At 38.4% G+C, this 22,051-nt stretch overlaps 1 protein-coding gene across 6 annotated transcripts in view; it reads left to right on the forward strand.

Moving 5' to 3' along the window:
* Window positions 1–22,051, forward strand: part of SMURF1 (SMAD specific E3 ubiquitin protein ligase 1) — a 102,046-nt gene that overhangs the window by 51,709 nt on the left and 28,286 nt on the right. For 4 of the 6 annotated variants that reach the window (XM_082360898.1, XM_082360894.1, XM_082360893.1 and 1 more), the window contains exon 2: window positions 21,780–21,818. The exons of 1 other annotated variant lie outside the window; for it this stretch is intronic. In XM_082360898.1, the coding sequence (XP_082217024.1) occupies window positions 21,780–21,818 (39 nt within the window). Of the gene's footprint in view, window positions 1–12,513; window positions 14,004–21,779; window positions 21,819–22,051 lie in introns of those variants that run through there. One more of the 6 variants, XM_082360895.1, reaches the window with a different exon arrangement.

Below are 22,051 nucleotides of genomic sequence, written 5' to 3' on the forward strand. Positions count from 1 at the left end.
ATAGTTGATTTATAATATTAGTTTCAGGTGTACATAGAACGCTTAAAACTCAACAGTAAGAAAACAACCCACTCACCCACCCAATTAAGAAATAGGCAGAAGACCTGAACAGACATCTCGCCAAAGAAGATATACAGGTGGCAAATAGGTGTATGAAAAGATGCACCACATCATATGCCTCAGGACAATGCAAATTAAAACAACGATGAGATACCACTACACACCTATTAGAATGGCCAAAATCCAAAAACACTGGCAACATCAAATGCTGACGAGGATGTGGAAAAAGAGGAACTCTCATTCATTGCTGGTGGGAATGCAAAATGGTACAGTCACTTTAGACTATAGTTTGGCAGTTTTTTTTTGCAACACTAAACATACTCTTGCCACATAATTCAGGAGTTGTGCTCCTTGGTATTTAACCAAAGGAGTTGAAAACTTATGTCCACAACAGAAACCTGCACATGGATGTGATGAAATAAAATTATTTTTAAGGCAGGACAAGATAAATTTTAAACATAAAATTCTCTCTCTGCCCGTTTGAGCCACTGCCCTCTGCCGTTTAGTGAGCATTGTGCGTCTGCATTACACATTAACTAGATCCCCTTAGAAGACACAGGAATGCCTACTCGCCAAAACAAAAAGCAATTTCCCCTGGCGCCAGCAAGGTAACTCCTTAGGAGATAACAGTCCTTTCTCAACCTGTAAGGCAGGGGTCCCCAACCTCTGGGCCGCACAGCAGGAGGTGAGTGGCGGGCGAGCGTTTGAAGCTTCATCTGCTGCACCCCATCGCTCGCATTACCGCCTGAACCATCTCCCCACCCCCATCCGTGGAAAAATCGTCTTCCATGAAACCGGACCCTGGTGCCAAAAAGGTTGGGGACCGCTGCTGTAAGGGGTCACAATAACCCACTACTGGCCTCGTTGGACTATGAAACTGTCAATATGTTACTCTGATGTATAGCCCTTCGTCTCAAAAACTTATATAACTGTGCCTTGACCTCTAAAAGGTGGAACAGTCCTCATAGCTTTCTGAAAGACTGTCTCTTGGGTTATAATTCTTAGGTTGGCTCAAACAAAATTGTCTATTTCTTTCTTAGATTGACTATTGATTCTTTTGTTGACAGATGTTTACTACAGTTTTATTCATAATTGCCAGAACTTGAAAGCAACCGTGGTCCATCCAGACAATGGAATATTATTCAGTACTAAAAGGAAATGAATTATCAAGTCATGAAAAGACAAGGAGGAACCTTAAATTAAATTAAATATTACTAAGTGAAAGAAACCAATCTGAATAGGCTACATACTGTATGATTCCAACCATATGATATTCTGAAAGAGACAACACTATAGAGGTAGTTAAAAAGATCAGTGATTGCCAGGAATTAGCGGGGAGGAAAAGATGAATAAGCGAAACAGAATTTTTCGGGCAGTGAAACTATTCTGTGTGATACTATGCTGGTGGATATGTCCAACTCTGTAGGATGTACAACACTGACAGTGAACTCTAAGGTAAACTATGGACTTGGGGTGATAATGATGTGTCTGTGTGGGTTCATCGATTGTAACAAAGATGGCACTCTGGTAAGGGATGTTGATGGCGGGGAAGGCTGGGTCAGGGAGAATATGGGAAATCGCTCTACCTCCCACTCAATTTGGCTGTGAACCCAAAACTGCTCTAAAAAATAAAGTCTACTTTAAAAATACAATTCAAGGTGGTACAGATATGTGTCAAAGGCAGGAAGTCCTTTAGAAGTTCAGAGAAAGGAGAAATCACTGGTGGCCTAACAGGGAAAAAATAAGATTTGAGCTGTAACCCAAAGAATGAGTAGAATTTCAGTGACCGGACAGTGGTTCATTGTGTGCAGTCTTGGTTAGGTTACTTCTTAGACCCTTAGTTTCTTCCTGGGGCTTGTGGAAGGATTACAGGAGGTTGCATAGGTGAAGTGCTTAGGACAGAGTCTAGCATGAAATAAGAAGTAGAGCTCTCAGCAGGTATTGACTGGACACCTACTCTGGGCCATGCACTATTTTTTTTGTTTGTTTTTTTTGTTTTTGAATTTTTATTTTTTTATTGAAGTATAGTTGATTTACAATGTTTCAGTTGTACAGCAAAGTGATTATATATATGTAATATATATATTCTTTTTCAGATTCTTTTCCATTATAGGTTATTTTAAGATACTGAATATCGTTCCCAACGTTTGTCTATTTTATATATAGTAGTGTGTATCTGTTAATCCCAAATTCCAGATTTATCCTTCCCCCCACCTTCCCCTTTGGTAACCATAAGTTTGTTTTCTATGTCTGGTGAGTCTATTTCTGTTTTGTAAGTAAGTTCATTTGTGTCATTTTTAAAAAAAGATTCCACATATAAGTGATATCATGTGATATTTGTCTTTCTCTGTCTGACTTACTTCTCTTAGTATGATAATCTCTAGGTCCATCTGTGTTGTTGCAGATGGCATTATTTCATTCTTTTTTATGGCTGAGTAGTACTCCATTGTGTGTGTGTGTATATATATATATATATATATATATATATATATATATATATATATATATATATATATATATGTCACATCTTCTTTATCCATTCATCCGTCGATGGACATTTAGGTTGCTTCCATGTCTTGACTATTGTAAATCATGCACTATTGTTGAACCCACATTCTGGCTCCAAAAAATACTGCTTAGATGTCACAGAAAGAGGACAGCATGCAACAGGAAGAAAGGCCCAGAGGCAAAAATTGCTACGTGGTGGTCTGGGACAGGTTAAGTAAAACCATACTTGGGTGATAAATTTGATAAAGTAGATCACGAGAAATTTTATTTTGTGTTTTGAACTCCAAAGAAAGCAGTCTGTAGGCAGTGGAGACCCTTGAGATATTATCAAAAAGGATTTTGATAATGTTTTAAGAATAATTTGAGTTTGAATCAACATAGGAAGCAGGGATTTCAGTTGAGACTATTCCAATAATTTTGAAATCATTGTAGCAGTCTTTAGTTGGTTTGTTTAATGGGCAGGTTTTTTGTTATTCTAAAATGTACTTGATCAACATTATAAAAGTAAACAGAGGTGTTTTTTTTGTTGCTGTTGTTTTTTTCTTTCCCTAGTTTAATATTATGGCAATCAAACTTTGTTTCGGACTAATTTAATGGGAGTTAATCTTTCCAAGTAGATCATCAGTCTTAAGCACTGTCTTTTTGACATTGGCCTAGGGAAATAGACCCTCTTTCCTATTGGGATAAATGAAAAAGTACAAAATGCAAAGAGTTTATCTACTCAATAGGGTTCTCTCTGTCTCTGTCTCTCTCTCTCTCTGAGTAACGTCTTTATTGAGATAGAATTCACATATCATAAAATCTATCTATTTTAGTGTATCATTCAGTGGTTTTTAGTATATTCACAGAGTTGTGTAACCACCACCACAGTCAACTGTAGAACTTTTTTTTTTTTTTTTTTAATTAATTAATTTATTTATTTATTTTTGGCTGTGTTGGGTCTCCGTTTTTGTGCGAGGGCTTTCTCCAGTTGTGGCAAGCGGGGGCCACTCTTCATCGCAGTGCGCGGGCCTCTCACTATTGCGGCCTCTCTTGTTGCGGAGCACAGGCTCCAGATGCGCAGGCTCAGTAGTTGTGGCCCACGGGCCTAGTTGCTCCGCGGCATGTGGGATCTTCCCAGACCAGGGCTCGAACCCGTGTCCCCTGCATTAGCAGGCAGACTCTCAACCAATGCACCACCAGGGAAGCCCCAACTGTAGAACTTTTTATCACCCCCAAAAGAAACCCTGTACCCCTTAGCTGTCACCCCCAAATCCCCTCATTTCACCCCCGTTTGCAACCACTAATCTACTGAAAAAGAAATTTAAAAACAATTCCTTTTAAAATAGCATCAAAAACAGTAAAATATTTAGGAATAAATTCAACAATAGAGGGGCAAGACTTACACCCTGAAAACCATACAACATTGTTGAAAGAAAATGAAGACCTAAAAAATGGAAAGACATCCATGTTTATGAATTGGAAAACTTAACGTTGTTAAGTGCCCAGACTCATCTGCAGATGCAGCATAGAACCTATCAAAATCTCAGGAGGCTTTATTTGGGGAATTTACAGAATTTGATCTTAAAATTCCTATGGAAATGCAAAGGATCTAGAGTAACCAAAACAGTCTTGAAAAAACAAGAACAAAATTGGAGACTCACATTTCCTGATTTCAAAACTTACTACTAAGCTATGGTACTTACTACAGAGTGTTACTGACAGTAAGGATAGAAGTATAAAGATCAGTGGAATAGAACTGAGAGTCCAGGATAAACCCTCACATTTACATTCAATTGATTTTCAACAGTGATGTCAAGACAACTAGGTGGGGGAAAGAAAGGTCCTTGCAACGAATGGTGCTGGGACAGATAAAAATAATTGGTGGCAAGGATGCAGATAAATTGGAACCTTTATACGTTGCTGGTGGGGACGGAAAATTGAGCAGCCACTTTGGAGGACAATTGGGCAGTTCCTCAAAATGCTAAACATGGAGTTCCCATGTGACCCAGTAATTCTACTCCTAGGTGGATACCCAAGAGAACTGAAAACATATGTCTACGTAAACCCTTGTTACGTGAATGTTCATGCATCATTCACAGTAGCCCAAATGTGGTAACAACTGAAATGTCCATTATCTGATGAATGGATAAATGAAATGTGATATGTCCATATAACTGAGTATTATTTGGCGACAGAAAGGAATGAAGTACTGATACCTGCTACAACGTGAATGAACCTTGAAATCATCAAGCTAAATGAAAGAAACCAGTCATAAAAAGCCACATATTGTATGACTGTTACCGAGTCCAAGCTCGCTCCGCTCGCTGCACGACAGGCCAATGAATCGGAGACGAGGTGCTGAGACAAGGAATACGACTTTATTCGGAAAGCCGGCAAACGGAGAAGATGGCAGACTAGTTGCCTCTGAAAAACCATCTTAACGGGGTTTGGATGCCAGTTTCTTTTATAGCACAGAGAGGGGGAGGAGATGAGGAAGTAAAGTGAAAAGGCCATAAGTTTTGCCGATATCTCCTGGAATGACCAGCCTCTGTGAGGGGCTGTGTTAGTTTCTTTTTTCTTGCAGCCATTCACAGGTGGGCAGGGTTCCCTGAGGCAGGCCATTATGTATGATTATGATAACAAAAGCAACGAAAAGCAAAGGTTAAAGTCAAAGAAACAGATCCAATGTGGAGTCGATTTAGCTCTTCCCTGTTGCCTGACCATGTATATGAAATGTCAGGGTGGGCAAATACACGGAGACAGAAAGTAGATTAGTGGTTGCTAGGGGTTGGGGAAGGGGGCAATGAGGGGAGTGACCACTAATGGGTACCAGGCTTCTTTGGAGGATTATGAAAATGTCGTGAAATTAAATGGTGGTGATGGCTGTGCAACTCTGAATATACTAAAAATCATTGAATTCATACTTTAAAAGCATGAGCTTTATAGTTTGTAAATTATAACTTAGCAAGTTGCTGTATTTTAAAATGTATCCTTAACGAGATACCACTGCTTTACAATTATTTTTTTCATTCTCTAGTTAGAAGTAGGATCTAGCAGAGTTAGTTCCCTTTTTACTTCAAGTCATATTTGTTTGCTTTTTAAACAAAAATATGTTTCTCTAGAGTATTCTGGCTTCCTTATGTTGTATGTCAACTTGTCACCATAATTATACCTTTTTGAAACATACTGTATCAGAGTACATGCAGTAGAGAATCTGGGCTCTGGAGTCAGAAAGACTCAAGGAGGAAACTTACAGGCTCTCTGGTCTTGGGCAAGTAATTTAATCTCACCTAATCTTGGTTTCCTTATCTGTTGTGAGTACTAAATGAGACATAATCTGTAAAGTTCTATTAATAATGTTTGGCACAGAATAAGCTCAATAAATATTAGCTATTGTTACTGTTAGTTTTACAGTTAATCATTATTAAATCTCTCCCTAGATGGATCTGTTCATATTAGGGACATGGCTTCCTACAGAATAAAACCTAGAAACTTTTTTGAAAAACAGATCTTATTGTATTTATTTTTCCTCTGGTTTAAAAAGAAGATAAACAGAAAAAAAAAAAAGCACCAGTAAATAGTTTAGATAGCCTCATATCTGTTTAAAAGGGTGGTCTCAAGAGCTCTTCCAATCCAAGATTCTACGAATACTGAGATTCTTCTCCTGATGTTAAATTTTAAGTTTCCTCCCCTTTCCCCTCACCTTTTCTTTCCCCTTTCAAGTTTTCCTTCTTCCACTCCTCTTCCATTTCTTTCTTGTCTTTTTTTTCTTGGACCTATGAGATTTATTTTTAATTAAGAAACAATATATAAATGCACTCTCCGTAAGGAAGAAAAAAATCTTAGGCTACAGACCCCCTTGCCCACCAGTTCCAGCCCTGGTGTTCTCCTGCACCCTCCCTTATACCCACCCCCATTCCCCAGGTGACCGTTATTGAATTCTTGCACGTGTTCATTGTGCGCCAGTGGAGGCTGTTTTCCACACGGTTGTTAGGATATCAGAGCTGAGAGAGGCTCTACCGTTCCACCATACGGTGGCTTCAGGCTTCACGGAGGCACGGAGATCTCTTACCAGTTATTCTAGACTTTCACCCGGAAGTGACGCACACCGCTTCTGCTAGAAGTACTGCAGTCCCGTGGTCCAAGCCAACCCTAGGGAGTTGCAAAGTGGGGTCTGACGTTTGTCAGGAAGGAGAGGAGGACTAGATAGCCGGAGGACCAGGGGTGTCTACCAGAGCCTATACTTCTTCTTTTTTTTTTTTTTCCTTTTCCTGTAGTTTCTGGTTTTAGTGTGAGCCTCATAAACTCAGAGTGGCTTCTCCCCCAACTTTTTTTTTTTTTTTTAATAAGGTGGGAATAGTTTTTATGAGGTGGGAATTATCTGTACCTTGAAATCTTGATAGAATTCTCCAGTAAAACTCTCTGGGCTTGATGCCTTGTTTTTGTGGGTAGATTTTCAATTACCATTTCAATTTCTATGGTTATTGGTCAGGGTTTTACTGTTTGGGGGGGATCAATTTTGACAATTTATATGTTTCTGAAAAAAATGTTTGTTTTAGCCATTGTTTTAAAGTTGTGCCTTTGGTGCATAGTATTATCAGACTTTTTGACTTTAGCTGTTCTAGTGGGCATGTGGTGGTACCTCATCTGTGGTTTTCATTTGCATTTCACTGATGATTAGTGATGTTGAGCATGTTTTCATGTGTTTATTGGCCATTCATTCTTTGATGAAGTGCCTATGTTTTTTGCCCATTTTTAACTTGGGTTGTTTTTCTTATGATTATTGAGTTGTGAAGAGTTCTTTATAAATTCTGCATGCAAGTCTTTTGCCAGATACATGCACTGTGAAGATTTTCTCCTGACAGGGAGAATTTTCTCTTGCCTTTGTATTCTCTTTTTAAAATTTATTTATTTATTGGCTGTGTTGGGTCTTCGTTGCTGCACGCGGGCTTTCTCTAGTTGCGGCGAGTGGGAGCTACTTTTTGTTGTGGAGCACGGGCTCTAGGCATGCGGGCTGCAGTAGTTGCAGCACGTGGGATCAGTAGTTGGGCTTGCAGGCCCTAGCGTGCAGGCTCAGTAGTTGTGGCACATGGACTTAGTTGCTCCGTGGCATGTGGGATCTTCCCGGTCCAGGGCTTGAACCTGTGTCCCCTGCATTGGCAGGCGGATTCTTAACCACTGTGCCACCAGGGAAGTCCCACCTTTGCATTTTCTTAATGGTACCTCGTGTTTATGTTTAAGTCTGTGCTCCATTTCAAGTCGATTTTTGTGTATGATGTATGGTAAGGGTTGTTTATTTGTACCCCCCAAGGGTATCCCATTTATTTCAACTGGATGGCCCATTTTCCAGTCTGGAAAAGACTATCTGTTTTTTGCTTTTTCCTCATTGGATTATCTTGGCACCTTTGATGAATATCAATTGATCTCATACCTATGGGTTTATATGTGGGCTTTCTATTCTGTTCTATTGATTTTTATGATTGATTTAGAAATATTTAAGTGTAAAGCTCACTGAATTCTCACAAACTGAACACACATGTGTAATCAGCGCCCAGATCAAGAAGCAGAGCCTGGCTAGTTCCCCACATATGTTATTCATGATCCCTTCTAGTTATTACTTTTCCTGCTAAAGGATAATCACACCTGACTTCAACAGTGTACCTTAGTCTGACTGTTTTTGTGCTTTATATAAATGACATCATACAATAAATTTTATGTTTTTCATTGAATATTGTGTTTGTGAGACTCATTCATAATTCTGTGTGTAGTTTGTTTTTCTCATTGCTATATAATATTCTATTTTATGAATGCCACAACTTCTTTATTCATTGTACTATTGACAGTCATCTCAATGGTACATGATGAACGTATGTCTAAGTGTTTTTCTGTTAATTACATACCTAAGTAGGAATTGCTGGGTCAAGATCTTTTTTTTTTTTTTTAATTTAAATGATCTTATGAATCAGATATTGACCATGTAGACTTAAAATTTTTAATGTTGTAACAAATTGTTTCAGTCTTAACACTCAGTCATCTTAAGAAGCATAATTCAGTGAGGTATGTGCATTTCATTCATGGATGGATCAAGTTCTTGTCTCCATCACTAACTTTTCAAGGTCACCTTGAGCACGTTGTTCAATCTCCTGCTCTTCTATTTTTCTTGACTAAACTGAGCATACTAACTTCACCCTGACTTATGTTGTGATGTGAATAATGATTAGCTTTGTAATTATAGAAGATTTTATGATAAAACTATGCCAAATGATACCTTTAAATACTTCAGTGCTTTAGAAACTAGCCCTATAAAATGATAATAGGAAAGCAATGATAAGGGACTTTGAGGAGATTGCATATTGTGGGTTTTTCATAGCCATGTGTGGGGATATTTGCATGTGTTACTTTGCTAAACTCTGTCCTCCCCTTTCGGTTTTCTGTTGACCTTTCTATGCATCAAATTAATAAAGCCTCATTTGTCAGCTCAGTAACTGAAAGAAAATGTGGACAGAACTTTCTCTGGCTATGATTTATTAATTATTACTTTTTCCTTGCCTATTTGTTTTAGGTCGGGACTGATTATTAGGTTGTAGATGAGTTTGCTTAATTCTAGCTTTCTTCCCAGGAAATCCCTCCATTTCCCCTTTCCCCTCAGCAGTTATCACCTTGTTTAAAATGACTTAGTTGGAAGAGCACAGCTTCACTGTATATTAACAGATCTTTAGAAGTCAGGTGGGTGAGGATGTTTGGGGTTATGCGAGGTTCTCCTCCCTGTTAACCCTGGATTATCTCCTGTTATTGGAGTTCGTTCAGTTTCCTTCTAGGGTGACAATCAAATATAATTCACTTAATGACAAGCTTTTTGGGGTTAAAATTCATCTCCTTCCTGACAAAGTCGAGTTTTATTTTACATTGTATAGCCTTAGGAAGATAGTTCAAGCTTGAGGAGTCAATTTTAAGCAGTTGTTTAAAAGGAAAAAAAAAAGAAAAAGAAAAGATGATCTTAGTTTACTTTCCTTAAAAGTCAAACCTTCAGGCATGAGAAGTATCCTAGGACAAGCACCTTTTTGTTTTGTTTTGTTCTTCATGGAATTCTCAGAGCTTGAAACAGGGCTTGGCCAATGGTGGGTCATCAGCGGATGTTTGTTAAATGGATAAACGGATGCACTACGCAGAAGCAGCAGCTTTTACTAACTGACCTTTGTTGGTCAAGTTATGTGATCTTGTAAAGCCCCAGTTTTCTCATCAGGAAAATGAATATAATAGTAACTATCTCATGGAATTGTGGTGTTGAAAAAACGGGATCATGCTTGTCAGACACTTAGGGTATTGCCTAATTACCTTGTAAGCATCTGATACATTTTAGCTGCTGTTATTAGGTCTAGGAAGGGGAATTAGATTGTATTTTGAAAGTTTGGCAAAACAATGACAAAGTTTCCAAACCTTCCAAACCTCCCACTGCGATTCCATTGATAGATTTCATCTAGTGTTTTTGGCAGATGAATTGGTCAGATGGTTGCCTGGGAGACAGTCTGCTTTCCAGGGTGGCTTTGGAAGCTCAAGTTGCAAATTGCTCCTTAGTTCCTGGTTGTAAAATCACCATGAGCTTTTCAGGAAATGAGATACTAGACATCGGGGCTGAAGTCTTGGAGTTTTATTTTTTAAGTTTTGGAGTTAATAAACGTTGTCATCACATATGGCTTTTGAATAAGGACACTTGAAAGAAAAGTGTCCTTATTCAAAAGAAAAACATTTAGGGAGACAACATTGTTAATTAACTGATCAAAGGAATTGATTAATTTTGGAATATAACTTTAATTATTTAGATAAAACTTTCTCTAATGAAAACCTGAATTTTCCTATATTCTTAGCAAGGGAATATGCTTCTACCTAGAAAATCCCCCTAATTCTTCTTGAAGTCTTTGTTCTACTCTGATATGGTTGAAAAACATCCCATTTGGTTTATTTAAGACAGAAACAGGATCTGGAGATAGAAATTAAATGAGCTATTTTTCTTATCTTCCAAGGCAAAGGTGCTTAGCCTGTAATACTTGGGGGAAAGAAAATCAAACAAAAGCCAACAGTAGCTTTGGAAATTGCTTCCTCTGAGGCCTGTCGTCTTCCTTCACCCAGGAAGAAGTCATCCTCCTGTAGATTTTCTGGGGCAAATCCAGGATGTCAAGAAAAGCAACATTTTAAGATTAAAGTTTAAATTTTTTAAAAATTTAAGTTTAAAAAAATTTAAAAATGTCCCTCAGTTATAGATTTTCTTGGAATGTAATATCCTCATCAGTCCTTGAAAATCATCCCTTAAGTTGTAAAAATGACTTCGTTCATTAATGAGGGCTTTGTTCAAATAAAAAGTTCCAAACGCCCTCTGGACTTCATTACTTGTTTTTCACATGTACTGCATTTCTCCCTCACTGTCCTATAACCTTTGGCTTGGAACTGCAGGGGGACATTTCTATCCTTAGTGCCGACCAGATGTCACTAATGATACCTTATGAAATAGCATAAACTCATTCTGAAGAACACGATCTATCAGGTGGCCGAGTGTGTGAGCAAAACTGCCAGGCCCTGGACCCCTGGTGGAGTATGGGGTGGCAGTCAGACACCACAGTGGAGGCTCCAGCAAAACTCTCTCATTCATTCATTCACTCACTCCTTCGCTCACTCATTTATTTCAGCAAACGTTTATTGAGCATTTAATTTATGCCAGGTCCCGTGCTCCATGCTAGGAATGTAATGGTTCAAAAAAATAGTTTCTTCCTTCTTTCTTTCTTTCTTTATTTTATTTTGGCTGTGTTGGGTCTTCGTTTCTGTGCAAGGGCTTTCTCCAGTTGCGGCAAGCGGGGGCCACTCTTCATCGCGGTGCGCGGGCCTCTCACTATCGCGGCCTCTCTTGTTGCGGAGCACAGGCTCCAGACGCGCAGGCTCAGTAGTTGTGGCTCACGGGCCTAGTTGCTCCGCGGCATGTGGGATCTTCCCAGACCAGGGCTCGAACCCGTGTCCCCTGCATTGGCAGGCAGATTCTCAACCACTGCGCCACCGGGGAAGCCCAGTTTCTTCCTTCTTAGTGCTTATGTCCTAGTCAGTAGTTAGACAGTAAAGGAAAGGGGGGGGGAAAAAGGTTATTACCTAATAAACCTAATGTTTATTCAGCAAATATTGTAAAAGTTAACCTTTCTGTGCCAGGCACCATACCAAGCTCTGGACACAGTAGTGCCTACAAAAGACACAGTCTTTGTTTCTGTGGACATTTGTGTGGGGGAGAGGCAGACATGAAGCAGCATAAAAATAATAGAGGATTTAATTTCAAGCTCTGATAACAGCGTCAATGCCGCTGTGAGAGTGGAATGTGGAATGGGGGTAGACGTGGGGCTGGCTACTTAATCTTTCTGAGTCTTAATAATTTAGCCAATGCAAGTGGAGAAAGTGACAGCTTCCCTTCATGTCCACTTGCCTCATCCTGTAAAGGTTAGGTGGAAAACAAAGTAGGTAAAAGCCCCAGGGGCACAGGCATAGGAGCGGGCACAGCCCCTGGTCTTTGGAGCTGAGCACTGCCCCGTGAGAAGAGGCAGATTCTCTGCCACAGCAGCCCTGCCTCACCCGCCCCCCTGCCCCCAGCAGGGTTTGGGAGTATGAGCTGAACTCTGCCACACTTCTGAGCTCAAATAATTCACGGTATTTTGTCACTTATCTTTTAATCGAATACACGTATAAAAGATGAAGCTACAACACGTTTGGAAGCCCATCTAAGGACTGTCAGTTTCCCAGAGTAACCCTCACCTCCAAAGCCGACAGGGACAGCTTGTGGTTGCTAAAGTGTGTTTTGTTAACTTAGACCATTTTCCCTGCAGTGAAGAAAGCATTTTATCTATTTAAAAAAAATTTATTTTATTGAAGTATAGTTGATTTACAATGTTGTGTTAATTTCTACTGTACAGCAGAGTGATTCAGTTATACACATATACATACATTCCTTTTTATTTTCTTTTCCGTTCTGGTTTATCACAGGGTATTGGATATAGTTCCCTGTGCTCTACAGTAGGACCTTGTTTTTTAAGAAATCATTTTATCATCTAATGGTATCGGAAGAGTGGAAACGTGTATATGTCTTGTGTGTGTGTCTAAACTTACTGAGAAGGATTTATTGGTAAGAAAGAATGTTGATTTCATTAAGCAAATAATGGGACAGAGTTCAGCTCTGTATGGATGGAAGATTTTGGCATTTTGAGTCTGTTGATATAACTGAAATGTGATTTTTTTTTCCCCCCACTTAATGCAAATTTGAGGATTTCCTAAAGTATGAGAATTGATAGATGAGTGACTCTGGCCTAGAAAATGGCGTGTTAGTGAAACACACTGATGAGGAAACCTTCCTCTTTGCCTTTAGCCAGGATTCTGTTTTTACCCCTTTTTGCAGTTTAAAGGATTTTTTCCCAAAGTTGATTAAAAAAAAGAAATGAGTTTTAGACTTAAAAGTTAACTGAGGGGGACTTCCCTGGTGGCACAGTGGTTAAGAATCCGCCTGCCAATGCAGGGGACATGGGTTCGAGCCCTGGTCCGGGAGGATCCCACATGCTGCGGAGCAACTAAAAAAAAAAGAAGTTAGCTGAGGTAGACAGGTAATAACATACATTAAGTGCACATTATGTGCTGGCACCTATCCTAGGTGGGAAATTATATTTCCTAATGAATGAAAATTTCACTTAGATGTTTAAAATTATTGAGATACGTTAGTTTTCTATATTTTTATCACTGTTTCTCTCTTTGGCTTTTTGTTTCTTGTTCATCATAGTCTGTGTTACGGGCCTGTTGGGTGGCCAGCACCACGTGAAGCCCATGTCTAAAGGGATGAAAGACAGGGTCGGGGCAGGGGTTCCTCCTTCAGAAGAACTTAGCTGGGGGCACAAAGCCACCTGAATGCAGAGACCTTGAGCGCTAAGCTCTGTGGCCCTTCAAGTAAATGGGAGCAAAAAGAAGGAAGAGATTGCTGGTGGTTAGAGAAGGGATTCCCAGATCAGTCAAAACATTTATGTAAATGTGGCTATCAACCTAAAATTGCCAACTTTTTGTCATGTCAAGTCATTGTTGAAATTATCACCATTTTTTGTTATCTCATTTCGTTAAGGGGAAGCTATTTTAACATGAAAAAAAGAGAAAAGACATTACACTAGAACAAAGGGCGGGCGTTTAAAATAAATTAGTTCAGTTTTATGAAAACCTCCACGATAGCATCATTATCTTTTTAATTTTGGCACTAGTGAAAATGTTATCACAGAGTGATATTTGGGAAACACTGGCCTGAATGAGACGTCACTGAGAACGTGGGCTTTGCCTGGACCAAGCACAGCGAAAAGAGAGGGATTGTCAAGTGCATCCAGGAACGAGAATAATCACCTGGAGGTGGTAATGGCTGGGGCCCACAGGAGGGGCAATGAAGGACAGCGGGAAATGTAAGTGGTACTAGGGAATGGGGCACTTTAAAACCCAGGGAGAAATTCAGATTTGCCGTAGAATACGATGCAGAGCCATTGGAGCTTTTTGAGCCTCAGAACATGAAAATGACATTTCAAAAGATCGATCTGGTGGCTTAATGTCGTGTGAACTTGGGAGGCTTGAGTGGGGGCTGGGGGCCCTGTTGCTCTTAGATTAAGTTGCGAGTGGGTGGAGCCCAGAATAGGAGAGTGGGTACACAGGTAGGGGAAAGGTCAAGTTCAAGAAACTTTAGAAGAAAGAAAAGATAGGACTTGGTGACACACATAAACATAAGAGGAGGGAGGACTGAAAATTACAGCCAAAGTTTCTAGCCTTGGAGAATTGAAAAATAGTGGAAATATTGACACAAATTAGAAAATATATGTAATTTTATTTATTTATTGAAGTATAGTTAATTTACAATGTCATGTTAGTTTCAGGTGTACAGCACAGTGATTCATTTATATATATATAGTTACATATATGTACGTATATATGTTCTTTTTCAGATTCTTTTCTCTTATAGGTTATTACAAAATACTGAGTAGAGTTCCCTGTGCTCTACAGTAGGTCCTTGTTGGTTATCTATTTTATATATAGTCGTGTGTATTTGTTAATCCCAACCTCCTAATTTATCCCTCTCCCCGACAATTTCTTAGTTGATGTAATAAAGCACTAAATTTGTGTTGTTGTAGCTTATCCTGGGAGTGGGTGAAACCACAAATAGTATTTTGGGGACCCTATGCTTCTGTCAGGGACCTGGTAAAGAAGCTTGATTTACTAATTGAATGTTAGCAAAACATTTCCTTCCCATGTGTTTTCAGAAGGTAAGTGAACATTATGTACTTTGTTCTTTCTTTATCCCCCCAAATTAGGAAACTATGGTATGTGATTAGGAAATTACGGGATTTAGACATGATTTGTCCAAAGTAGAGGAGCACTTCAGAGTTGGAGCTGAAGAAACCATGCGGTAGTATACTCTGAAAAAATAAGCTTCATTTTCTCTAAGAGTAAATGTCTCTTTTGCTCACTGTTGTATCCCCAGAATCTCACTCATAATTGGTGCATAACATATTTCTTTAAAAATGAGTGGTAGATCTAGATAGAGTGGGATTTTATGCTGTGTAATAAATTATCTTTTATCATATCTGGTAGAGAGGACAAAGAGAATTCTATCTCAAGATCACAAAATTTTTCTACTAGGAGAAATCATATGCCATGAACTAAACTCAGTGTGACCCTAAATGATCTTTGCACAAAATCGAGGCAAAGTTCTCTTTGTGCTGACTCTATTGAAAGCCTCTCCACTTTTTGATATAACCAAATTCCACTGGAATAACCCTTAAATTAAGACATTGCTAATCTTGTACATATGAACAAGACATTGCTAGTCTTATACATATGAACATATGTACATAATCTTTTTGAGATGTTACCAGAATTCTTCCAGTCAGAAGCAATCCAGCATCAGCACCTTGGAAAAACAAGAGCCCTGAGCTGGTAGGATAATGTTTGAGGCTGGAGGTGAGGGAAGTTGGGGTCAGAGCCTGACAGGTCTGGAGTTTTGCAATGGGAAGCCACCGTGGAATTTTTAAAAAGGAAAGAGACATGAGATTTAAATTTTGCAGAGATGACTTTGTGATAGCTGATGTTGGGAGCTTGAACAAGGGTGGAGATGGTGAGAAGTCAGCACACCTGAGAGAGGCTGGGAAGTCAAAGCATGGCGCACAGATTTCTGGCCTGTGCAGCTGATGGGCGTTGCTGATGATCTGAAGTCATGAACCCTGGGCTAGGACCAGGTTTCTAGGCAGATTGGGAAGATTTCAACTTAAGTTTTGGAAGCAGCTGTGTAAAAGCAAAGGGAAGTGGAAGGAAACAGGACATCACAGGCCTATTTGAGGAGAGTTGAAAAAGGTGACCGATTTAGAATTATCGTAAGAAAATTAATCGCTTTCCTATAACCAAATAACAATTGAAAATTGCAATGAAAAAAACAAAAAAGAACAGGTATCTTGACGATTTAAAAAAAGAAAAAGAAAGTGCAATGAAAGGAACTCTCCCATTTACAATAGTAACAAAAACCATAACACTTAAGAGTAAACCCAATTAGAAATGTGGAAAACGTTTATGAAATATACGTTATGAAAACGTCACTTAAAGGCATTAAAAAAGAATTTAATAAATGGATAAATATGCTACATTCAAGAATGGGAATACTTATATATTGTAAAGAGGTAAATTCCCCTCAAATTTATTTATGAAGTCATTATTTTTAAACTTGCTGAAAATGATTCTAAAGTTAAATGGGAAAAAATAAGCATGTGAGACTAGCCAGGAAAATGCTAAACAAAGAGTAATGAGGTTTTAGAGGCATGCAGTTTCTATTTACACGTTTGTGAGTTTTCATATTTTCATAAGTACATATTACCTTGGTAATTAGAGAAACAAGAAAGAAAACACTAACAGGAGCTGTAATAAATTATGATCTAGCCACAAGAAAGACGGAAGAGTTTGTGTGTGTGTGTGTGTGTGTGTGTGTGTGTGTGTGTTTCCACTGGAAAGCAATGGTATAAGGATTACACTGAGGAGGAGATATTAACACTGACTATACAGAAATAAGAAGGATTATCAGAAGATACTGTAAACAACTGTGTGCCAACAAATTGATAACTTAGGTGAAATCGACAAGTTTCTAGAAAGCCATAATCCTACCAAAGCTGATTTGAGAAGAAATGGAAAATCGGAATAGACCTATAAAGAGTAAAGAAATTATGGATTAGTAATTGAAAACACTTTCTACAAAGAAAAGCCCAGGCACGGTAAAAGGATCAGTTATGCACCATAACCAGGTGGACTTTATTGGGTTGCCAAAAAGTTCGTTCGGGAAGACGGTACAGAAAAACCCGAACGAACTTTTTGGCCAACCCAATATCTCAGACTGTTAGGTTGGTTTAACATTGAAAAGCAGTTAATGTACTACATATATCACTAGGTAAAGGGCAAACACCAGATGATCATCTCAAGAGATGTAGAAAAAGCATCTGACAAATGCTAACACCTCTTCATGATAAAAGCACTCAATACGCTAGGAACAGAAGGAAATTTCCCCAACCTAATAAAGGGCATCTATGAAAAACCCACAGCTACCGTCATATTCAATGGTTGAAAAACTGAATGCTTTCCTCTGAAGATCAGGAAAAAGACAAGGATGTCCACCCCTTCTATTCAATATTGTATTGAAGGTACTGGGCAGTTAGACAAGGAAAAGAAAGAAAAGGCACCCAGATTTTGAAGGAAGAAGTAAAATTATCTTTATTTGCAGATGATGTGATCTTATATATGAAAATTCAGAAGTATTAGAGATAATAAAGGAGTTCAACAAAGTCGAAAGATACAAGTTGAATATACAAAAGTCAGTTGTATTTCTGTACACTAGAAATGAACAATCTGAAAATGAAATTAAGAAAACAATTCCAGTTGCTAGCTCGCAACTTTGGAGAGTTTCAAGCAGCCGCAGTGACGGCAGCAACCCTGGACGCAGGAAACGTCTGGTCTGGCTCTGGTAATGAGAGGCCCTAAGATCCCAGAGGTACCATATGAGAAGTCTAGAATGTGTTGAGGACTCAGCTTCCTGCAAACATTGGTTAAGAATCCGCCTGCCAATGCAGGGGACACGGTTTCTATCCCTGGTCCGGGAAGATCCCACATGCTGCAGAACAACTAAGCCCGTATGTCACAACTACTGAGCCTGCGCCCTAGAGCCCGTGAGCCACAACTACTGAGCTCACATGCTGCAACTACTGAAGCGCACGCGCCTAGAGCCCATGCTCCGCAATAAGAGAGGCCACCGCAATGAGAAGCCGGCGCACCACAACAAAGAGTAGCTCCCACTGGATGCAACTAGAGAAAGCTGGCGCACAGCAACAAAGACCCAACGCAACCAAAAATAAATAAATAAAATTGATTCTTTAAAAAAAAACAAACTGTAACTTTGTTTGAATTACTCCAAAGTTGATATCTTCTTCAAAAAGAATAAAGTAGAAATATTGCAAAATTTAAAAAAAAAACAACAATTCCATTTATAATAGCATAAAAAATAATAAAATATTTAGGAATAGATTGAATAAAAGAAGTATAAAATGTATACTCTGAAAATTACAAAACAGTTAAAATTAAAGAAGACATAAATAAGTGGTAGAACATCTCTTGTTCATGGAATGAAGATTTAATCTGGCTAAGATGACAATACTCCCTCAATTCACCTACAGCTTCAGTGAAATCCCTATCAAAATCCAGGCTGGCTTTTTTGTAGAAATTGACAAGCTGATCCTAAAATTCATATGACAGTTGAACAGATCCAGAATAGCCAAAACAATCTTGAAAAAGAACAAAGTTTGAGCACTCATACCTCCCAGTTTCAAAACTTACCAAAAAGCTATGGTAATTACTGTGGTCTGAATGTTTGTGTCCCCCTCAAATGCATTGGTTGAAACCCTAACCCCCAAAAGTGATAGTATTAGTAGGTGGGGCCTTTGGGGCAGGTACTTAAGTCATGAGGGTAGAATCCTAAGGAGTGGGATTAGTATCTTATAACAGAGACGCCAGAGAGATTCCTAGCCCCTTCTGCTCTGTATAAATATAACGAGAAGTCTGCAAACTGGAGGAAAACCTTCACCCAACCATGCAGGTACCCTGATCTTGGACTTCCAGCCTCCAGAACAGTGAGAAATAAATGTTTGTTGTTTATAAGCTACCCAGTCCAATAGTATTTTGTTATAGCAGACCAAATGGACTAAGAAAGTAATCAAGACAGTGTGGTCATGGCATGAGGAGAGACCTGTAGATCAATGCAATAGAATTGAGTGACCACAAATAAGCTCTCACATTTACAGTGAATTGATTTCCAACAAGGGTGTCAAGATAATTCAATGGGGAAAGAATAGGCTTTTTTTGTTTTTTTTTTTTTTTTAAGAATAAGCTTTTTAACAAATGTTGCTGATACAGCTGGATATCCACTTGCAAAGGAATGAAGTCGGAGCCCTTCTTCACATCAAGTACAAGAACGAACTCAAAATAGATCATAGACCTAAATGTCTATTTAAGAGCTAAAATGATAAAAGAAAGCTAAAAGTATAAAACCCTTAGAAGAAAATATAGGAGTAAATCTTTGAGACTTTTGGTTAGGCAAAGTCTTACTAGACATGTCACCAAAAGCACAAGCAACCAAAGAAAATAGATGCATTGGACTTGATCAAAATTAAAAACTTTGGTGTTTCAAACAAAGTATAAAGCCAGCCTGCAGAGTAGGAGAATATTTGCAAATCACATATCTGATAAGGATATTTTATCTATAGATATGTAGATATTTATATACAGTTGTCTCTTGGTATCTGCTGGGGATTGGTTCCAGGACCACCGCCCCCCCTCCCATGGATACTGAAATCCATGGATGCTCAAGTGCCTTATATAAAATGGCATAGTATTTGCATATAATCTATGCATATCCTCCCATATACTTTAAATCATCTCTAGATTACTTATAATACCTAATACAATGTAAATACTGTATAAATAGTTGCCCGGGGTACAGCAAATTCATTTTGCTTTTTTGGGACTTTCTGGATTTAAAAATATATATATTTTCATTTCATGGTTGGTTGAATCCATGGATGCGGAACCTGTGATATGGAGTGGTGGCGGGGGGGCAACTGAATATAGATATCTATAGATAAGGGTATTTAGAATATACAAAGAATTCTCACAACTCAATAATAAAAAGGCAGATAGCCCAATTTTAAAATGGGCAAAAAAAAAAAAAATCTAAATAGAAATTTCTCCAGAGAAGATATATCAATAGCTAATAAAGCACACAAAAGGATGCTCAAAGTCATTAGTCATCAGAGAGATGAAAATTAGAACCACAGAGATATAAAACCACAGAGACTGACAATAACAAGTATTAGTGAAGATGGGGAGAAACTGGAACACTCATACACTGCTGGTGGGAATTTAAAATGGTGCAGATGCTGTGGGAAATATTCTGCCAGTTCCTAAAACTGTTAAACATATAACTCAGCAACTTCATTCATAGGTTTACAAGAGAAATAAAATATAAGTCTACACAACAACCTGGACAACGTTATTCACAATAGCCAGAAAGTAGGAACAAGCCAAATGCCCATCACCTGATAAGTGGATAAAGAAAATATGGTATATCCATACAATAGAATATCACTCAGTCATGAGAAGGATTGAAGAATTGATTCATGCTACAACATGGATGAACTTTAAAAACATGTTAAGTGAAAGAAGCCAGTCACAAAATACCACATATTCTATGATTCCATTTATGTGAAATGTCCAGAATAGGCGAATCTAGAGACATAAAGTAGATTAGTGGTTGCTAGGACTGGTGGGGTTTGAGGTTAAATAAAGAGTGATTGCTGATGGGCACAGGATTTCTTTTTTGGGGTTGATGAAAATGTTCTAAGTTGATTGTGCTGATGGTTATACAACCCAGTGAGTATATTACAAACCAATGAATTATACACTTCAAACAGATGAATTGTATAGTGTATGAATTATATCTTGATAAAAATTGTTATATAAAAAATACTAAGTGAAAAGTTTGCAGAACAGTATATAATATGAATATATTTTTGTGAAATAGTATAAGTTCATAATAAAACACTATATTCTTAAAAATTAGCAAAATTTGTGAAGTTTGCATAAGTGTAAGAGACATTAGTGATATAGTAGCTTTAATCATGTAACAAATCTGGTGACAAAATTTCTTACCAGTAATCGATCCCCCCTCATTAATAAAATACTAACAACAGTTAGTATTTATTGCATTCTTTCTGTATGCCAACATTGTGCGAAATTCTTATCATGCATTTTGTCTTTGTTTTTCACAACACTTGATGATGGCCCCGTATTTTCTGTAACTCTCCCCTTTCTTTCTCCAACATACCAAAGTTTACATTTACAAAATTGTATTATTTATCAGAATATCAAAAATGGACAGTTCCTTTTATTGTTAGCAGTAGTTATGAAGGTAAATACTGTAGGTCTTAATTGGAATTGGTATTAATGTGATCCTGTGAGTTTTTTTTTTTTTGATCCTGTGAGTTTTAAGAGCACATTGATAAATCCATCTGCATGTGTTTAAGTAAGATTTTAAGTTTATACTAAAACATTTTGCATTTGTTGTAGTTGATGCCCAATGGGAGGAAAAAAGACTTTTTGTTACTTGTCAGCTTTTTGTTTAATGTAATGCTAAATTTGAAAGACAATCTATGGCAAAGATAATTTTGAGGGTTTTTTCCCCCATTGCAAATATAGGCTAGTGCCTCAGTCAGTTTGGGCCGCTATAACAAAATTCCATGTACTGGTGGCTTAAACAACAAACATTTATTCCTTGTAGTTCTGGAGGCTGGAAAAGCCGCAGATCAAGGTGCTGACAGATTAGGTTCTTGGGGAGGGCCCTCTTCCTGCCTTCTTGCTTGCTGTGAGAGCAAGCTCTGTGGTCTCTTCTTTACAGGGGCACTAATCCTATCATGAAAGCCCCATCCCCATGACCTCATCTAAACCTAAGCACTTCTCAAAGACCCCACCTTTAAAAACATCACATTGCAGGCTAGAGCTTCATCATATGAATTTTGGGTGGGGATACGATTCCGTCCATAGCAACTAACTATGATGGAAATCTTGTCCATAAGTGCTAACCCTAGCATTTTTTTGTTTGTGTTTAGTATTATGTGCCAAGAACCTTGCAAAGAAAGACTTCTTCAGTAAGTAAAACACCCATTTTTGCTCTCTTACAATATTAATGTTCTTCACATATTTCTGAAATTTAAAACTTAAAAAAAAAAAAGACAACCCTGGGAGTATTCTCCTAAAAGTCCTGCCCTTTGCTGACTAGAAATCCACAGTTTGACAAGCTTCCTTTCCCAGTTGACTACCACATAGAGACTCCGTAGCTCCAAGGTACAGAATTTATAACTCATACGAGAACAGCTCTCTC

The sequence above is a fragment of the Balaenoptera borealis genome (genome assembly GCF_965194805.1).
Source record: "Balaenoptera borealis genome assembly, chromosome: 16".
Lineage (NCBI taxonomy): Eukaryota > Metazoa > Chordata > Mammalia > Artiodactyla > Balaenopteridae > Balaenoptera > Balaenoptera borealis.